The 21,178-nt window shown below is 47.7% G+C and overlaps 1 protein-coding gene across 2 annotated transcripts in view; it reads right to left on the bottom strand.

Moving 5' to 3' along the window:
* LOC119383247 (heart- and neural crest derivatives-expressed protein 2) overlaps positions 1-20,878 on the bottom strand; it is a 73,496-nt gene extending 52,618 nt beyond the window's left edge. Inside the window, exons 1-2 of one of the 2 annotated variants that reach the window (XM_037651311.2) lie at positions 18,642-20,878; positions 12,421-12,458 (exon numbers count right to left, since the gene is read on the bottom strand). In XM_037651311.2, coding sequence (XP_037507239.1) covers positions 12,421-12,458; positions 18,642-19,271 — 668 coding nt within the window. In that variant the 5' untranslated portion in view covers positions 19,272-20,878. The remainder of the gene's footprint in view (positions 1-12,420; positions 12,459-18,641) is intronic. The other variant, XM_037651310.2, reaches the window with a different exon arrangement.
* Between the last annotated feature and the right edge of the window lie 300 nt (positions 20,879-21,178).

The raw sequence follows: 21,178 nt of genomic DNA, 5'->3' as shown, positions 1-21,178 counted from the left end.
ATGCTCAAAACCGGGGTTATATGAAAAAACAAGGTCGAAAATAACCATACAGAAATAACCAAGAAGTAATGGCAATAGTTAAGTTAATTAAGTTAAAATCGTTAAAAGCGCTTCGGTTACATGCAGAATACGCCCGCGCCGCGGTAGAGAGGGCGCCACCGCCTCGCCAGACGCGCGATTACTCCTCCCACCGGCGCTTCTCCGGCGCTTCGTGGCTACACCTGAAGGGGTAAACAACCTGACGGAACTCGCGGCGGACGACACAGGTATCTCAACTGCCGTAACAGGCATGAAGTCGATAAAGCGCAGCAAAAAGTAACGCACATGTAGCACACCGAGCTTGCAAATCTCCCTAACAAGATTCTGGTCATGCTTGGGAAATCCTACACGCTTAACTCGAACATTGACGTCATCGACGGTTTGATAGACGGAGAAGTGGGAACTCTACGAACGGGAATCGCTGGATGCCCGCGCTACGCGCTTGCTCAGGTTTCACAGTGGCGGAGCTGCATTTAGCGCAGTATTTAGAACTATACTGATCATTACAGAATTTTTTACGATATTATAAGCAAATATAAAGGGCTCGCCGCCGCCACCGAAGAGCTACAGAAAACTCATTCGCTTAGTTTTTTACCTAAATAAAAGAGAGAAAGAAACGAAGAGGCAGTTGCCAGTTAACTTCCTCAGGTATATATGAAGGTGCCGCCTTCAACGTTAGTACTTAAGCAAGGAGGAGGAATAAACGTTTATTGAACGAAACGGTATCGCGGGGCTAGTCCCGCGTGTACCCTAGGGTACTTAAGCAAGAGAAAGAAACATAATGGGGCACCGGGTTTTGTTCAGGCTCATAACATAGCAAATAATAAGACGCCAAATGTATGTTGTTTCTCAACACGAAAAATAAACCAAATAACAAGGTGTCATGAATTCGTACTTCAATTCGTTACACCTTTGAAAGACGCGAGTTACTTCCGACGCATACGGAACTGTTCGAGCATGTCAACGCATTTTCGGAATAGGCAGGTACCTGTATAGTATATGCATGGGTACAAAACTTAGTACAAGCATCGCTGAGAACGCGTTCTGTCGGTTTAAAAAATTCGAAAGCCAACGCTGCATGGCCGTCAAAGGACGTCAGCTCTAGCACGGTAGAGGCCTAGAACAACAGCGGTTACAGACCTCACTGCCTTCGCACTTTGGTGGCAGCTTGTGCGTATATAGAACATCACGTGGCTCGAGGGTACCAGACGCCGAAATATAAGACTGATAACACGGCGCCGCGCACAAGAGGCAGTCGACAAAAACCAAACAAACAAATGTGACATGATCCGTAAAGCCAAAGCCTCCGTATCGAGCACGACAGATTTTCCTGGTATTTTGCCTGAAATGTTCCGTAACTACATGTGGTTGCGTCACAACAAGATTATTAGTTTACTGAAATACAAAAGACGCGTAAGCACGCTTGTAATTTAGTGGGTTTTTGTGGCGCAAGGGCCATGGGTGGCCAAAGAGCGCCATGACTGATGATGTGGTGTTTGCGTTGACTAGTGAGTGAGACAGTCCTTCCTGTGGGCCATTCTATGGTGGTTACGCGTTCTTTGTATTTCAGCAAGCATTTACCAATACCAACATAGCCCAGCCACAAGTATTGCTAAGATTATATGTGCACGTATACGGGGCTACAGAAACCGTCTCTACGTCATTGCCAGGGGCCTGGCCAGAAAATTTTTTCCGGGAAGGGGGTTTCATTCATTCTTTATGCATGTTCGTGCGCGGGCGTTTATTCATCTACGTATATATATATATATATATAATATATATAATATATATATATATATATATATTATATATATTATATATATATAGCAAAAAAAAAACTAGTTAGATGCTTTCGTCGGAACACAAGCTAAACTCATTTTGTTCCTGCACGCTTGCGAGGGACAATACTCCAAATGAAATGACACCAAAGTGTACGCTCATTTACCACGACTGCCAACCACAGACGCGGTTACACACTAGCCGCGCTGACTAAGCCGCTGTGGTTTTCCGCCTATGACCACCAGGTCGCAGGTTCGATTCCCAATGGAGCCCAATGGAGTCTCCCCCTCACAGCGTCTCTTATGAACTATAGACATTACACTGAACACTCTTCACATTACGTTCCGAGTAACGCACAACGAGCTGGCTTAATCCTACACGCAGCGTCTTCTATAGCTTAGCAGGACTGACGGTCTCGCGTCGCAACCCCCTCACATGGTTCCTCCCATCCTCCGCTGCGGCTCATCGCAGTCCAAAAGTCGCCGCGGCGACAGTCGACAGCGCGGGCCCGGCGCATCATCGTGAAAAATGGATTGGCGCAGGCCAAGCGCGTCTTCGAAGGAATCAAGGCTGCCGCCGCTGCGTTGTGCTCGTGCACGGTGAAACTGCGCGCTCGATGCGCCGCGGGCCCCGTCGCGCTGGCGCCAGCGGTTCTCAATGGAGGCCCCTTGTTGGCGCGCCCTCTGCGACGGGAGGCGCGCGCTTTATCGCAAGCCCGCCACGGGCTCCGGTTTCGCGTGCCTCGGCTATCATCGGTCCAGCTCGGACGCCGACTGGTATGCCGCGAACACTTTCGCTGCTGAGTGCTGCGTGCGAGAGGCGCCGCGAGTCAGCGCATTCACATGTACACGATCAGCTATCCAAAGCGTCGTCTCGGACGTCGCTGTTGACGAGCCAATCGTGAAGTTCGACTTCTCAATACCCGACAGTCCCTACGTCTGCAAAGTTTGACTCTGTGCATTGCTTTCGTGGCTTTCGTGCACGTCTTTCACGTGCACCTAAACCTAAGCACACGGGCCTTTAGCATTAATTGTGCCACCATCAAAATAAGGCCGCCGCGGCCGGGATTCGATCCTGCGACCTTCGGGTCAGCGGCCAAGCACCATAACCTCAATACCACAGCGGCGGCTCTGCGTGTAACTTGCAGTCAAGAGGACTGAAGTTGTAGTGACAGATTCAGCAGCAGTAATCGACCCATGCATTGCCTTGACAACACGAAGTTAATTATCGAGCAACTATTTCTCTTTTCTTTTCGCCATTTCTTTCTTTGCGCGACTACGGTTTGACGTCAGAAACTCGAACGTAATGGCGATTTGTCCTATACTTTAACCACTGTTATTAGGAGCCCCCATCTATGAATATAGCTGTATAAGTTGCAATCTCCAATATATATAATAATTAGATTGGAACACCATATAATTTATTAATAATGCTACCCTACCTACAGTACGAATTTCTTTTAGAAGATGGTTCAGGTCTTCGGAAAGTTTAAGACGATATAAATATGAATGCCACACGAGCGAATAACTATAATATATGCATTTATTTCGTGCTGTCTGCTGTCATGGAGTCTTTTCATTCGTACAACAGTTACAGAAATTAAATCATGGCCTTAATTAGGCACCCACCAACCGATAGACGGACCTAGTCGCGAAATGCCATGATTCACAAACGACAACGCACTCTCGGAAATCGCATGGCCCATTAAACCGGTCGTAACGATCAAGATTCTGATGGCCGAAAGCGTCCACTGAACTTATGTGACGCCGCGCTTTATCGCGCCCTATAATTCATCAGCGACTTGTCTTGTACGCCATCGCCCTCGTCACTGCAACTCGCAGCCCGCCACGCGAATGCATGACGTTGTGAATTAATCCTTCCGCGGCATTACATGACCGACTCGTTTCTGTTCTCGGTTCTACTTTCATTCGCGTCAATGCCCTCGTTTTTCAACACGATTTTCACACACGCCTCGTGTGTATACGCACTGCAATTCACTTAACACGATTTTACGTGTATAGGATGCGCCGCCACATTTGCTGCGAGCAGAGTTGCGCATAGGTCTGGCTAGCCACCACGGCTATGCAGTGAAGTCGCACTCCGTTTTTGCAGGCGACATGCCTACCGTGTCGCCGATTAACATGTCTGGCGTGTCCAAGACCGGCGATAAACATTGGCTGTCGATAACTCGCGTTAATCCAGTTCGCTGCAGCGGCGTCGTCGAGAAATACAAAAATTGGCCCGAGCGTCAGTTTCTCCGCAATGCATGGTTGCTAGCGGCGTTTGCAAGACAGATGCGCAACTCTGCTACCTAAAGGTAGCATGTACAGTAACTCTAGGGCTGTGAAACGCATGTTTACTTTTTTTTTAACGCAACGTGAATTAATGAAGTCATGAAACGTCGAATGCGCAAACCCAAATGTTTTCATGCGTATGCGTCTATCGTAGCTCTGTTCGTTTAGCTAAAGACACAAAGTGGCAAGGCTACAGCCCAGTATGGTGGCATTGAAACCCATCCTTAAAATAGTCTACAGAGTTGATCATCCGTGTTTTAAGGATTACAGAAAAGACAGGGCACTTATTAAGCAGCACGAATAAAGCAAGCTGCCTGGAAATCCTTTCCTCACCACACCTTTATTACACGGCTTTTCTTCTTCACCAATAAAGAGGAGGGATCTCTGCTTATCGTATGGTGACACTGCATTAACGTGAGAACAGAGATGCATTTGACCACTCTGCGACGCCTGCCTTCCACGTCTCCTCTTGCCACGGCACGCTGCTAACGCTTAGCGCTTACAGGCCAGCCCGCTCTCTTGTGGCACGCGAGAGTGGACGAACGAAACTTGGACGTTTAAGAAGCACGGGACCGCATCGAACCGAAAAGTCTTAATTATGCCCTTTCACTATTTTGTAGCCATTACAATGGCAATTGCATTTTAGAGCTTCGCTCTCGCCGACGGACGCAGCAGCCCGACCAATCAGAATGACGAGTGATTATGCATGGGTGGCTTGGAATAAATAATAATAATATAATAATAATAATATAATAATAATAATAATAATAATAATAATAATAATAATATAATAATAATAATATAATAATAATATATTCGCCTCCATCTAAATGCTCCAGAAAACAAGACACAGCGCGAAGCACGGAGCAAACAGGACAGAGACGGACCTCTCTGCTGCTTGGTCCGTCTCTGTCCCGTTGTCTGCGGTTCGCGCTGTTTCTCGCTTCCTCTATGAGCATGTACCAAACGGTCCAAATAAGCGCTCTAGGCAAGTCATCAAAATACGACAGCCACGGCCGGGATAAGGATGGCGTGAACCTAATTTTGCAAACACAACCTATACATTTACTGGCTTCTGGATCGCAGTTCTTGTCTGCGCTATGGTGAAGGAACTCCATTGCGCCGTCTCTGACTTCGTGTAACGTTCACTGGGTATTTCATGACTTTTCAACTGGTGCAGCCGACAGTTCTCCAGCGAAAGCTCTCTGTGATGAGACACTTTCTTTATATTTGTCAACGCTCCATTATACTGAGAGGCAAGAACTGCGTACCACGCTACTGAAGATAGCTGGTCAGGCAGTCACTTTTGAGGACAAGGGTCACAAAGGATGTCCGCGCTAATGACTGCTAGTGCGGCTAATAGCTCGTCTCCTGCGGTCTACGGGATAATATAAGCAAACTATGGTATAGCAATCAATGCAAATAGTTAATGAATTGAATAATAGCATACAGTTTGATGTTTCTCTAGAGGCATTAAAAAAACAAGCTAAAGAAATTATATTGAAAAATGAAATAGCTTATCACCACTAGACAATATTGCTCAAAACTTGTAGTGGCATCGCGGTATGAAATTTTTTTTGCTTGTGTACGGAAAGCGAGTCATTGATCCTTTCTAACAGACAATGTGTCTTTTTCTATTATTATTATGTTCATGTGGTTACACGATGCATCGAGTGCTTCTTTTATCTATCTATCTATCTATCTATCTATCTATCTATCTATCTATCTATCTATCTATCTATCTATCTATCTATCTATCTATCTATCTATCTATCTATCTATCTATCTATCTATCTATCTATCTATCTATCTTATCTGTGTAAGACTTGCGTATCTGCAGTATCTTAAGCGTGTCATGTGTTGGTTGTGTTGACAACCTAATGCGTCTTCTCCACCAACTAAAGACAATGGAAGGCCTTGCTGACGAGTCAACATCGCAACGACCAGATAACCCGAACAAGACAAGCAGCAGAGGGCCGTGTTTTTTTTTTTTTCTTGGATTGAGGAAACCACCCATATAGAGGGCTAACACAAAAGCCTGCAGTCATTTAATAAAAAATATTCTTTCTACCCCTTACAAGCCCCTTCCCGTTAACTCATCGTCTTTTCTTTCTTTGTCTGGAACATAGCCACAAGTATAGGAGATATAGTACAAAGCAAAGTATAGGTACACGAGATATATCTCTCTGTGCACCATTCTATTGTGGGTAGCTTTCTACGCCGTTTCTACACCGTAGCTGACTAGTCCGTATATAATTGTGTCACATAAAAAGCAACAGAGAGAGGCTTAGTTACGCCCATAGACTATTTCTTTCAATTCCAGAACCGCGTGTTTAATTTCTAAGTAAACAAAAGATCGCGGCCACAAGAAAAACACAGGCAAACGATCCAGTATTGATTAGCACCAAGAAACTGCATCGCTGTGCAGAAAGTCCAGGATGGGCAAAGAGTGTTTCGCGACGCAAAGATGGCTAGCATTAGACCTTGCTCCCTGCGTCGGACCGACCATGCTATAAGATCGGGATGCGTGCCCATGCTCCGGGTATTGTTCCTTATCTCCGAATACGATCTCGCTCTGGTCTAGCGACGTCTCCTCGACTTTTCTTTTGTTTCTGTTTGCCTTTGTTTTTAAAACTTGGCACACATGCATTGTTTGAATACGAGGAGAACGGGCGAAATAAAATGCACGCGAACGTGATCCGGAATGCAGCGGTGGCGCCGCCGTATTTTTCTTCTCGAAGCCAAGCGAGAGTTGACACCACCGTGGGAGCAAGCGTGCACGAGCATATACTGAAGGCGAACACGAGAACAGCGGTAAACGTGCATGCTAGAGAAAGAGAGAGAGCGCGGGTAGTTTCACGCCACCGAAGTATGCCGTGGGAGAGTTCTTGTTTTCGAGCGGCGCCGAAGCAGAGGTAACTTTAGCGCTAACTAAAGATGAGATGTTTACTGTACCACTGCTTTAGAGCCGCGCAGGGGCCCTCCCTCGAAAGAGGAACTACTTCGGTGCACTATCTGCACGAGAAGAAAATGGTTCCAGCAAGTTTCAACGCGAGCACAAGAAGAAGAGAGGCGCACAGGACAAGGCTAGACTTACAACTGAACTTTATTAAAATAAGGTATTCCCTAGAACGCCGCCACGCATGCGTAAAGAACCAACAGCAGAATGATGCTGACATACAATCTAACACGCTCCAACACCCCCCAGCCCGCTTATTTTTATCATTTTAACCGGACCTTAACACGTGCACTACATGGTGAAATTATAGTTTCGTCAGATATTCAAATGCTTTATCAGTGATGTGCACCGAAGGTTCACTTACACATAACTCAGCGTCCAACTTCCCGATAGGGAAAGCTTCGCATATTTCCCTCTCCAGTCTATTACGTTCCCTCCCCACAATGGAGACACCACCAAAAAGTGGTCTGCATCCGCACCTCTTGCAATGCGAGGGCACTGCAGGGAATGCCTTCTTGCAATAAAGTTCAGTTGTAAGTCCAGCCTTGCCCTGTGCGTCTATCTTCTTCTTGTGCTCGCGCTGAAACTTGCTGGAACCCTTCATCTGTCATCATGTACCAACTGGCCGTGAAAACCACACTGCTAAAATATCCGCATAAGTGTTAAATCTTATAGATGACGTCATTTCGGGCATTGGTCTTTACTTGTATTCGCGTTACGTAAAAACAGGCACAGTCAGCAGTACTTACAAGCGTAGTCGTCTGCCGATTGCCTGTCATGAATAGATGTCAACGTTTTAAAGTTGATGTTTCTTTTAGAGAGCGAAGCTTTCTATGCCTAGAGTTTTCTGGATTGCCTTGAGTCGATCAGTCGGTCATCATTCTCTAGCTTTCTACGTCTAGAAGTCATTATAAATAAAAAAAAAGTGAACAGAAATAAATATGTCCCGACGGCTGGTTTTGAACTCTGGGATATTGCAGTGCAGAAGTCCGATACCCTAAACACTACTACTTTTTTTTCGAGAGTATACATCTTACGTAGTTTTTATTTGTTAACCGTGATGGCACAACTTAATTTATACTGTCCTGAAATGACAGTATAAGATTATAAGATGACTTGAAATATTGTGGAAACATCTTGCAGGTTCTGCAGCAACTTCGCCATCAGAGCCCTTCTTCGAGCGGCGCCAGATCTCCGCAGGAGTCGCAGACGCTGTTCAGACATTTTGTCTTGATGGAGTTATCGCCTCTTTTGGGGGTTACATTAAATCTCAATTGTAAACGAAAGTGCACACTTTGCATGATTGGATTGGATTTGATTGGATGAACTTTTATTGGGTCCTCCAAAACACAGATCACCGTGCCGTGGGCCGCTCCCACGTCGGAACCAAGAATCCGAGCGCCTCAGCCGCTTCGCGGGCTTGGTGGACAGCTCAGAGTTGTTTTGCCAAGGACGAGCCGCCGCCTCCCGTCTGGCAGAGGTGACGTTAGGTAAATGAACGAGTTTGCACACACTGCCATAGAATGTGATGTAGTGTACCTATTTCCTCGCAATGTGGGCAGAGATTTCTTGGATATAGTTCAGGGTAAATGAGGTTCAACATTTGCAAGCTATAGGCTACGTCTTGGTTTGCAATAGCCTTAATGTAAGTGCTTGGGGCCGAGCGAGATTTTTGTGAGGTGGAGGGAAAGAACATCTGGATAGATAGAACTGCTTAGTCAGCTCGTTCTATGTTGTGGGAATCTCCCATTTATCTCCCCTTCACCGTTAGAAACGCACGCCCAGGGAGATGCGGTTGGAGGTCTCGCTCCGCCTCGTGTGCTGAGCTGCATTATGATTGCGAGTGGGGTCTCTGATTTGTCCAAGGTGAGCCGGAAACCAACTCGGCAGACAATTTTCTTGCCTTGCAGCATTCTTAGTGTTTCTTCTGAGACCGTGCCCTTCGCGAAGGCCTGTATAGTGCTGCGATTGAATCACAGTAGATGATTTCCATATGTTCCATCGTGAGTGCTATAATGAGACATACTATAATGAGCTATAATGAGAGAGCAACTTGTCCCGCTATGACTGGGTCCTTCGTTCTGACCGTCGCTGCTTTGACGACCCGGCCAGCCCCATCGACCACCACGGCCGCAAAAGCTTACCGATTGGCGTGGGAAGCTGCTTCGACAAAGCCGACCCCTCTTTACTCGTTTGAGGCCTTACGAAGTATGATCTCAGCCCTAGCAAGTCTTCTTCCAATGTTGTGCTCTGGATGCACGTTTCTTGTTATAATAGATACCGTGATGTTCTCCCTAGTATTGTCGGGGATATCATTGTACTTGCGTCTTATCTCCATTGGGTGTTGGTCCAGCTAGTGCACTATCTTCTTCTCCGACCTTGTAGATAGCCTCGCTAAATGCGCTCTCTCTTGTACTTCTGCTATATCTTCGAGCGTCTTGTGATACCAAGCTCTAGTAGACGATCGCTGCTGGTGTGTTTGGGTATGCCCGGGTCCTCTTGATCATAGGCGTGCATCCTTCAGGGGGGGGGGGGCGAAGGTTTTGTTTCTTTCCTCTTCTTAGGTGACTAGGGGGGGGGGCGCCACCCCCCTCCTGTACATTCTTTGTAACCTCTTGAGGAGTGAATTTGATTTTGTCGCACTCTGCTCTCGACCAGTAGTGCATTGTCGCCTCATACGTGAAGCGACTAAGGACGAACGCGTGTATCAGCCTAGAGGTTGTCTTCCTTGACCCACGTTTTTGTTGGCCACTCTGGTATCAGATACCACGCTATCGGTTTTCCAGGTAACTTGGCAGTAGCCTTGCTGTTCGTATCGTTGACTATAACATTTAATTTGATCTGTTCAAGAGAATGAAAACGCCTAAGAGAGCGAATTGACGCGAGCAAACGCGTGCAGACACCTGGCGCGTTTTCCAAAACGCTTGGTTTCTCGATTCCGTCATTAGATTGATTTGGCGTGTCTGCACAATGCGCGGTCCGCCTCAACACCATCGAAGTGGGAGGCCACCATGGCGGCGCTATTGATCACTGATTGATTACTGATATGCTACCTTGATAGCAGAGTTGCGCATAGGTCTGGCTAGCAACCACAGCTTGCGGTGATCGCACTCCGTTTTTGCAGGCGACATGCCTACCGCGTCGCCGATTGTCTGGCGTGTCGAAGACCGGCGATGAGATTGGCTGTCGATGACTAGTGTTACTTATGTTCGCTGACACGCGAGTGCAGACGTTACGTCGGACTCTAGTTTATAATGCATCATTTAAGCCTGTTTCACATGCAGCGATTTTGCTCCAAGAGCGGAGCGGCTGCCGTCGCGGAAGCCCAAAAACAGGTTTTTTCGAGCGACCAGTGGACGCGCGATCGAGATCGCCAGAGTTGGAAAAATTCGCGAGCGGCAGAGCGGCTGCCCAAGGTCAACCAATGGGGGAGCAGTGACGCGGGGAGCACGTGACCGTAGGGATGGAGACGAGAGCAGCCGCGCGCGCCGGGAGGAACTCGCTCCGACTCGGTTTCCTAGCAGACGACATTCGCTGCAACGAGCTGGCAGTGTAGAAAACGCCGTTCTTTCCCTTTTGTTGTTCTTTACTGCGCTTCCATCAAAGCAGACAAATTGTTTGCACGGGTCATTTTGTTCTTTTGTATTTTTATCGAATCGTGACACCAACATAGGTCCGGACAGGGGGAACCTACGACACTCCGCACTTGTTCGCAGTAGACGTTTCAGTTTTTTTTTTACTACTCTGGTGCAGCACGTTCGAACAGTTTACTGTTTTCTTTTCCCTTTTTTTTTTTTAGTGGTCACGTACCCCGAAGACGACAAATGCCGCCGCCTCTTTACTGCAGAATGCCCATAGGCAAAAAAAAAAAAAAAAAGAGACGAGCTCCTTCACAAACCCACAATGTCGTCGACTGGGCCGCTTGCATCCGGTTGCCGGCCCATACGGCGCACCAGCGCCTTGCGGCATTCGAGAGCAAAAGCCACCGAAAGCCCTGTGAAAGCTTAAAACCCCCAAAACAAATTCTTTCTTTCGCTTTTCCATGGCCAAGTGTATGGGCGTGCAACATGACTTGCGTGGTAAAAAAAGAAAGCTGGAACAGAAATAAACGTGACTACTGAAGTTGTTTAATTGCACTCTGATACACTGCACATTTTCATCATTCAAGGTTTAGGCGCGTGAAATTCGATCACCGAAGTAGAAGGCTCGTGAAACTTGCAACCCAAGCGCACCAAAACAAGCGAGCCCGGAGAAAGGAAACCCGCGGATAACGGGCGCTTCCCACAACCATCACTGCGCATCGCAGAGGCGCGCGCCGCGCAAGAGCGGTGCATGTGAAACGAAGCCGCGTCCGAGCGTCCTGCTGCCGCTCGATCGCTGCGGGCCCCGCCGCTCGGTCGCTCGCATGTGAAACAGGCTTTAGGCGTCACGACGTGTCGAGCTTCCCGGCAAGCTCGCCACGCATACAACTATGCTCGATTTACTATATAGGGACGCCGGTCCTCTTCGTAACGCTTGGCTCAACGTTAAACAGTCGCTGACTTCTTCGTTAGCTATAATAATTGTTGGGTTTTTACGTCCAAAAACCACGATACGATTATGAGGGACGCCATAATGGAGGGATTAGGAAATTTTGACCATGTGGTGTTCTTTAACGTGTACTGACACCGCACAGTACACGGGCCTCCAGCATTTCGCTGCCATCGAAATGCGACCGCCGCGGCCGGGATCGAACCCGCGACCTTCGGGTCTTCTTCGTTTAAAATCGATTCCCTTAGTGCGTTGGGTCACCCGTAATTTTACACATGTTCGCAAACATGAACATCGTCTCGACAAACGAGGTAAGACGAAGAAAATGCTGCGCCTGCGAGCTGCTTAACATGCGTATTGTTACGTCAGGAAATTAGAGTATACGTAGGGACGGAAGGCTTTAAGCGCATCTGAAAGATAACTGCATTCTATGGCGATCAACGTATAAGTCGAAGTCGAACAATGGATATTTTAGGCTGGAGCCAACCTTCCGACAAGCGGACTTGTGTTTAGGACAAAATGAACGACTTAGAGTACGGCGATAAAAAAAAACGCTTCCAGAAACGTTCTCCATGCTCGACATCTTTATATGATCAATTCACGACTTCATCTATACCTGCGTGCATCTACACTGTTCGGGTTTTGAGGCAGTGATACTCCACGATAGTATATATACAAATGTCATGCAACAAAAAAAATAAAACCATAATGAATGTAGCATTCCCAGAGCACAGCTTTGTTACAGTATATCCTTGCAGTAAAGCACCAAGTCTTCACCGAGAATGAAAGCGCGCAAGCGTGAGAGAAATCTATCCTGACCTTGATGCCGCGCCTGGTAGGGGAAACCACTTGAGTGACTGAAGAGACAAAAAAGGATCACGGTCACTTCCCTGACGGGCTCTAACGTCAAAAATCGACACGGTTAGATTGTTATAGGCTTGTGAGAGACGTCGCTGTGGAGCACCCTGCTATTAGTTTACTTAACGTGCTCCCGGTACACGGACGAATACAGCTAGTGGCTATACATGGAATACAGGGCATGCGCTAACGCTCATAATCGTTTCGTTGGCTTCATTGTCAGTTCACATCATACGGCTGTAACTATAACATGAAAACGAGAACCTCGGTTTCCCTTCTTCTCACACTCATTGACAAGACATGCAAGCTGTACAGGCAAAAAATGATGAATACGCTCCAGCTCGTCCGGTCCACTATCCTTGTAATGCAAAGGAGAATGATGGAGAGATGGGCGCGGTGAGCAGAGGGGCCAGGCACTGGCGGCTTTCGAGTCGCGGGTCTTGTTTGCACGGCAATCGGATACGCGTGTTTCAACGCCACGGGCGTTCACGCATCGTCTGTCGAGTTGTCCCACTGACAAACCGGCGCATTTCTAAGGTGACGTTTCGGAACTGCCACAGCGGGCACCCTAGGCCCTGGTCACCCATGGGGCAAGTGACATTGGGCGGCGTCGCGACGAGGGTTGCGGGTAGCTTCAGCCGACATGACGCGCCGCGTTTCTATACCCTCACGCACCGTGCCGACAACTCGCTTCGACTCACTGACGTCCCCAAGCCGGGTGACAGACACTGAAACAGTGCGCGGATTTGAAGGCGCGGCGTATTAGTGTAAATAGGCGGCTTGGTGACACAGCTGCCTGTGTCCCACGTCCCGTGACCGGGAGGGCGCCATTGAAATGAAAGGGACCGCACTCTCGGACGTGTCATATATTTGTTGACGCTTGTGGAAAATTGACTGGAGGCGAGCCGTGCGTTGACTTACATGTCGTGTACGAGGTATTCGGAGCCCCATATAAGGAGAAAGAAAAAACGGAAAAGAAAAGGGAGTTGGGATGATATCAAAACATATATGCCAAGTTTTTCTCCAAGACGGGATTATATTCGAAGTGCCTCGAATGACATCGCCGCGTTCACAACTTGTGCGCGCCTATCATAATGGCGTCATGAAGCCAGTTGTCCTCGCCTTCTATCATTTCTACTGACATGCAGCATCAGTGACATACTTGAGCTTTCGAAAGAATCTGAGATTGAGACGCGAAACAGCGTGCTCACTTCGACAGAAAGAAAGTCAGTTAAGCACATGTGGTGAGAAGATGTGATGAAACTAAACACCTTTACCTCATAGGCGGCGTCAACTTGCCGTAAAGAAACCAATAACCGTATATCATGGCGCGTGACCATAGTTCAAGATCACTGAAGAATTCAACTAAGAGCACTCCCTCAAATTCGGACCCGAAACCGCCTATACGCCTGTAGCCCTATACGTGTCGGGCGCACGCAGCAATGTTATATATATATATATATATATATATATATATATATATATATATATATATATATATATATATATATATATATATATATATATATATATATATATATATATATATATATATATATATATATAGTGGACATCGTTGAGACTGTCAATGGGACGATGCCGGAAATTGGTAGAAGTTTAGTTTCGGTACACGGCAGCGCAGCCTCGCAACGAACACTTCCGAGTTTTCGTGTTTGACAAAATGCCGTCCGCCAGGGGTCCATGACCCCTCCCATGACGCAAATGTTTACATGACGTCACGCCTACGAAACCGAGCGGCCGTGACACAAGCGAATAAACGAAAGTATAATCTAAAATCGGTCCATTTATTGACGACCTCAATAAAGAATCAGCAGTTTCATTGAGAAACAATCATTTATGGCCGGGCACCCTAAATAAGTGGACTCTTCTTAAGTGTACCGGTAACAGTGTTTGAAACGCCCTTTTCACATGTGAGAAAGCGCCAGCAGAAAGTGAAGAACAAAGAGATAGCGAGTATTTGAATATAGCGGCAGATATGATTAATGTGTTTGACTTAGGTAAGGCAAGCAACACTGCCGTAAACTTATCCATAAAAAAATGGTATAAAATCAGGCAGTCGAATAGAATGAGGCCAGTCAGGAGTCGGGTTTTATTCGAGCTGTTAGAATAGATTTGTCATCGCCTATCCTTTTGTCGCTTGAAGCGTCCATTTCTGCATTCTGCAACGCGAAAGTTTGCTTGGCTGTACGGAATTATCTTAAAGAAATCGGTTGGTTAATAAGCTGAACAGGTTACTCTTATCTTTCTGTGTATACACATATAACTAGATAAAAATCATGATTCGTTTTTATTTTGTTTTTTTTTATTATTTGCAAGAAAAACTTCGGTTTTTGCTCTACAGTTGTTGTGCACTTAAATTTCCTCTTTTATTCGTAATTTTTTTATTCTACAAATTGCCCTAGTGTTAAGCTTTATATAAATTTCTAACACCACCCAATTCTTGGTAAATCCCCCACGGTGGGTCTGAGCCTCGGCGACTAGGCAAACAAGAACAACAAGACACCGGTGCGTGCGTGCGTATCGTCCCACGTGCGCATGTAACACGATATATATTTAGGGCGTAAGGAAGCTCCAATTTGTACATCCCTCCCTTGCATGACAGCAGTGGCGTACCGGCTCTTTCGCGAGTGGGGGGGGGGGGGGGGGGAGGGGGGGGGAGGGGAGGGGGGCTGGGGCTGGCGTCGCTCACTCTGTCCGCCGATATATATATATATATATATATATATATATATATATATATATATATATATATATATATATATATATATATATATATATACATATATATATATATATAGTATATATGGCGATTTTTATATTCATCGAGCTGATCAGATGACTTGCTTTTCAAATCTGTTTGTTTTAAATCAACGAAGAACCTGCACAAACAGATTGTGCATGCTGGGCCGCCTTATACCGCGACAACACAGCAGTGTTTAATAACATTTTGGAAATGTTATACCGTGAAGTTTAAAAAGTACACCCAAATTTAACCTGATCATCTGAGCATTCCATCAGCAAACTTCCCGGTCTTAGTTTGGCGTTGTAGGTACGATGAGTATGAAGAACCTACTGTGACTCTAGTATTTTAACTTCACACTTATTAAACAAAACATGTGGCTGACAAAGCAAGGTACTTCGCAGAAGTCTTCAGGATAAGCCGAGTGCCAATTTCTTTACTGTTAGAGCCTTCTAATATAAAGTATTTCTTGAGAAGAAGACCAAGTTCAGTCGAGTCATACTTAAGCAAACCACATTGAGCTGGTTGTGTATGGTTATAAGATTATAAATGACTACGAATTTATACACTAGGTGTCGTTCCTTGCCCTCCTACTTTTCCCAGCTTGGGTGGGGGGTGGGCGGAAAAGCGGTGAAGTGGCCCTTTACTCCTCCCATCCGGTTCCTCCAAGTAAATAACCTACATAAACTGTGTAAGCTCAAATTTTCCTTGAAAAAAAAAATGTGGACGATTATAACGTTAAACTACCCCGCATTGTTTTCTTCCGCATAGGTAGTTAGCTGTTAATGATTGGTCGAAATTTTCTGGGTTATGCTCACAGCACCTGCTCGTAAAACGACAAACAAATGACGCATAAGTGATCCACCGCGCAATCACCACTTACGCATGGCTGCGTAAAAAAATAATAATAATGAACTATTTTCAATACGGCGTATTGTTTGTCATTGGTTCTTCGCTATTCGTCAAAAATTTTCAATGTGCCATAAAATCGCCTCCAATTGTTGCGCGACGTCACAATTCTGCGAAAACTCGCGGCGTTAAAATGAAGTGTGCAAATTAAGCAACACATTACTGTGCTAAACAATAACTCTTTTTTTTTTTTTCGGTATAGCCAGACAGTGTCTCTTTCTGAACGTAATTTAAGAAGGCTGCCCGCCAATCACATTGGCAGCGGCTGCTTATAGCAGCGGGCGAGATGGATTCATATGTGTATGATAGATACTTTCAGTTGTATTGCATAACGATGTATCGATGTATAAACGATGCTGAGCTGTTTTTGCGCGTGCACAACTCTCTGTGAACTCATCGTTGCTGACAAAGAGGTAGAGAGAGAAATAAACATTATTAGGAACAGACACAATCCTTCGCAGGTATAGGCAGCCTTCTTAGTCCAGAAAACCGTGGACGCTGATCATCTCCCTGGTGAGGTAGATCAAGTAATGGGGCAAACTTGAAAGCTGGGCTTCTCAATGTGCTCGAGTCCACTGCCTTGTTACAAGCCCCCACGATCGCCGCAGGCTACCATATGATAAGCCAAGTGCAGCAGGCTAATCGGAGACTAAAAGTGGGAATCTATTTTAGCTGTCCTGGCTAGGCACAATTAAAATACTGGACACTTCTGCACACTCATCAGCTCACAGCAACTTGAATATATGGAGCAGTGGCGATGCTATTCGTTTTCAAAGAAACTGAATTTCCTAAAAAGGGAAAACGTTTGATCGGGCTATAAAACGTTTACTGGTTCCCGCCCATATTGGCGTCGCGGATTACTTAAATTTCAGGCCAGTCAGGACAAAATAAAGTCATGACAGATTGCTCTAATGTTATAGAGCCCCTGCTGAGTGATAGCCTCTTCTGCAATGCTCGAGCGCAAGACGCACAAGCGTGGAATAGGCAGCCCGCGCCGCAGGTAGCCTGCATTGCGTGGTCATGACACACGAAGGACAGTCGTCACAGCAGAATCGTAGGACAAATTTTATTACAAAATTATGTTATTCCTTCGCTCAAGTAAAACTTTGCCTGACTTGTTAGTTTTCCAGTCTGCAGCCGACAATAACCACTGTCGAAAGTGGGGTGGGGGGCTCCGCCTCCCCAACATTTCTCAGTTCGCAAACACATGTTCGCAAACATTTTACACATGTTTGCGAGCATGTGTGAAACTCCGGGTGACCCAACGCGCTAGGGGAATCGATTTTAAACGAAGAAGACGGCCGCGGCGGCTGCATTTTCGATGGAGGTGAAAATGATTGAGGCCCGTGTACTTAGATTTAGGTGCTCGTTAAAAAACTCCAGGTGGTTGAAATTTCCGGAGCCCTCTACTACGGCGTCTCTCATAATCATATCGTGATTTTGGAACGTTAAACCCCAGATATTATTATTATCCATTGCATGACGAGGGGGAGCGCGCAGCCCGCACGGCCTTCGTGATCGACGTATATATACAATCCCCAGCTCTTCCGTCGTTGCAAATAAACGCTACGAGCAATTTGACAGAATAGCGCCTTCGGATTGACCCCAATCACGTTGACGGGCTCGTTCATTCACCGGAATTAAAACAGAATGCCGTCATGCTGCCCTCGACGTCAGTTGTCGCCGTCGTCTTGATTCTGTCTTCACATTCAGCTTGGCACAACACATAAAATTGCTTGCTTCGCACAAACACGTTCGTCCGTCTGGCAACTCTTTGAACAGCTCAAAACAGAACTGGTCAGCCTGGGCGATTCCTTGCCTCTGCGAAACTCTTGGCATAACATCTATTCCCACACTGCGTGGTATATCTTCGTAATTCTCATTTCATCTTTACTTAAGTTCGTTGTTCCAGGCGCACGCCAGGAACATTTACGCGAGATGAGACAGGACCACTACGACACCGCGCCTCGGTTTTTTCGGAACACCCAGAGCCTCGACACCCCCATGTTTTCATTCCGTGGTGAAAGAGAGAGGGTCGCTGGGGCTGCAAGAATTTATGGTCTCGCCAACGGGATCTGGCAGACAGGTGCAAGGGCAAATGACTTTGAAGAGTGGCTGTAGGAGATCTGAAGACGTTTTTGCGAAGTCTTTCATGCCGTGGGGATCAGAAAGAAAATACCAGATATAATAAAGGCCTTCCATGACGTTTTCTCGAGCTGCCTGAGACACGTCGGCCATGGGATATTATTTTGAAATGGTCATGTCAGTGTATACCAACGGTCCGACAAGTTATGCGAAAACGTTTGTTCGCATTGACTACGTGGAAGCTGCGGACTCTGTGCGCTTGTTTGCTGAGCTAAAATCTAGCAAACCATTGCCTCTCTTTTCCGGGACAGACATCATAAGCCGTATACATACGGTACACTAGCAGTTGCATTTGGGAATGGTGCCAACATACGCTTACTATTTGACTGTACGCCCACTCTTACAACGAAAAATTAATATAACTCACCAGCTCTTTTCGGCGAACCTCGTCAGGAGAGCTGAGTGGCGTAAGCTGCTGCTGCTGTTGTTGTGGAGGAAGTTGTTGTTGCTGCTGCTGCTGCTGTTGGTGGTGGAGCGTGAGTGCTGCATGAGCCGCCTGCAGGTCCGCCTTGAAGCACGCCTGGTGCGCGGCTCCCGGCGGTCCCTGCAGCAGGTCCATGAGGTAGGCGATGTACGATGTGGCTAGCCGCAGCGTCTTTATCTTCGACAGCTTGGTGTCGGCCGGCACGTTGGGTATGCACTCGCGCAGTTCGGCGAACGCGTTGTTGATGCTCTGCGTGCGGCGTCGCTCCTTGCGGTTGGCGGTCACCCGCCGCTTGACCCCGCGCCCCGCAGGCGGCGGCGGGGCGCTGGGCGGGTGAGGCGAGGCCCAGGGCTCGTCCGCCGAGCCCGGCCTCGCTGGGCCGCCGGCCGAGTACGAGCACGCCGCCGGCATACCTCCGTTGCCGGTCAGGTCGCCAGCCGTCGCCTGGTCCCCGAGGAGCCAACCCAGGTACTCGGCTCCCGGTGGACCGCCCGCGTAGTATGCCCCGTACAGGGGCTCCTGGGCTGCGAATGCGGCGGCAGCCGCTGGGGGAAAGCCACCCACCAGGCTCATGTTCGAGCGAAGGCTTTCTGGCAGTGGCTTGCGAGTGTCAATCGACCCTTAGCAACTAGCTGTCAACGTGTTTGACCAAGTCCTGTTATATATATAACCTGCTGTAAAGCTGCACGTGACTTTTCCTGGAGTCTTGCTGCACTACGGCCGTCCTGGAAAACTAGAAAAGCTTCAGAGGGGATCCTGTTCTCTCCAAGAGAACGCGAAGGAGTATTTTGTTGCCCTAATTGAACCAAAAGACTATAGGTTGACGTACTTGCACAGTCGTTGCGATACACAAACTGGCATTCAAGAACTTCAGTATCTTCAAGCACAAAACTGAAATGCGGAAACTAGTGGTTTCATCAACCTCGCACAGAGCGCACTTCACGTATCACATGCCGAGCACAATGGATAACAGTTCCTCTTTTGTTTGACGTATGACTGCTGGCTTGCAGACTTCCACGAGACCGTTCGTACAGCTCTCGGTGTTTGGCAGTGGTTGGCGTTCGTCAGGGAGCTCGCAGTAGCGACAGCCACATAGGACGAGGCATGATAGAGGAACGTGTTCTCTGCAGAACCATTCCGTCCTCCGCTCACATGTCTCTCATCGAATAATCTTACGACGTGTCGTTTTTAGCGACGAGTAGGAACAAGTCCCTTTCCAGCCCGCGGAGTTGCACTCACAATTGTCGAAGCACAAGAAATCGACCGTTGAAATGTACAAGCGCTATCAGCTGGTCTTCGAGATATATTTTCGTTGCACCATTCTTCTTATCGCAGTTCTGGACTGACGTCGCTATAGTACCAAACTGTGCATCAAACACGTATATCGGCAGCACAAATACTGCGCAACGTGGAACGCAGTCTCTTCCTTCTGCCACCCTCAAACAGATCAGTTCTCACGAGGGGCCACTTTCGGAACGCGCACTCGCCGCCACCTCAACGCTTCGATGACACTGAATGGGAAATCCGCGTGCGCGGGGTCTGGAGGAGCGATGTACGCGGTTGGCAGCTGTGGATGCGGAGCCGCCGACGAAGCCAAGGCGCTAACAGTCTTTCTCTCAGGCCAGAGTGACTTTCTTTTTTTGTTTTTTAAAGCTACTTCTTAAGAATTTCTTTGGTTATCTTCGTAAACGTATCCACAAGCGATGCGAGTATTGAACCAGCTTTCCGGGATGTAGATGCCTGTCGCAGAATAGGCGATCCCTGAAGAAGACAGTTTTAGTTACCTGCTGCGAGCGAACTTTCAGGATGTCAGAGGAGTTGGAGATGGGCGCAATTGTGACAGACGATGCCGAGTCTTCGGCAGGTAATACAAAACTTGATGGAAGGTGATCGGTCAGCTGGTACTTAACTGATTTCACAGCTTGAAACACACTTTCACACTTGTGACTTGAAGAGATGGAGCAGCCTGGTGCGTCGTCGTCTTCGTTGCCACGCGTCAGCAGGCCTTTCGATTCGACGATACCGGAACAACGCTGCAGCTTCTACAAAACGCCGGACCGGGCGTCCAAGACCGCGTGCCAGCGGGATTGAAGACTAGGCCTTGCGCCGCTGCCGGGCTGCTACAGCAGTCCGGTGCTCGGGCATTGCGTGGCCGGACTGCGTCTCGGTTGCCGAGGCCCGCCATGCGGCTCGCGGTGGATGCCCGCAGAGGCGGGCAACAGCCTGGCCCCGCCCGCGACCCGCTCTCTCTCCCGATGACGCCCACACCGCGCAGCGCCGCAGCGCTCGCGCTGCCGCTCTGACGCTGCGATGGGTGCTGGTGCCTGAGGGTGAGACTACACCTCCTCGGCGGGGGTATTCGGCACTGCTGCCGCACCTTTATGATAATACGCGCCATTTCCCCTTTTAGCCTTTGGAGTTTATTTTGCTACGTTAGTTGGGCGACGTCGTCTCTCGCCGTCGTATACACCCGCTCTGCA

This window comes from Rhipicephalus sanguineus, chromosome 2, assembly GCF_013339695.2.
Source record: "Rhipicephalus sanguineus isolate Rsan-2018 chromosome 2, BIME_Rsan_1.4, whole genome shotgun sequence".
NCBI classification, from domain to species: domain Eukaryota; kingdom Metazoa; phylum Arthropoda; class Arachnida; order Ixodida; family Ixodidae; genus Rhipicephalus; species Rhipicephalus sanguineus.
The sequence above is the reverse complement of the archived record's forward strand: the minus strand, read 5'-3'. Positions and strand labels throughout refer to the sequence as shown.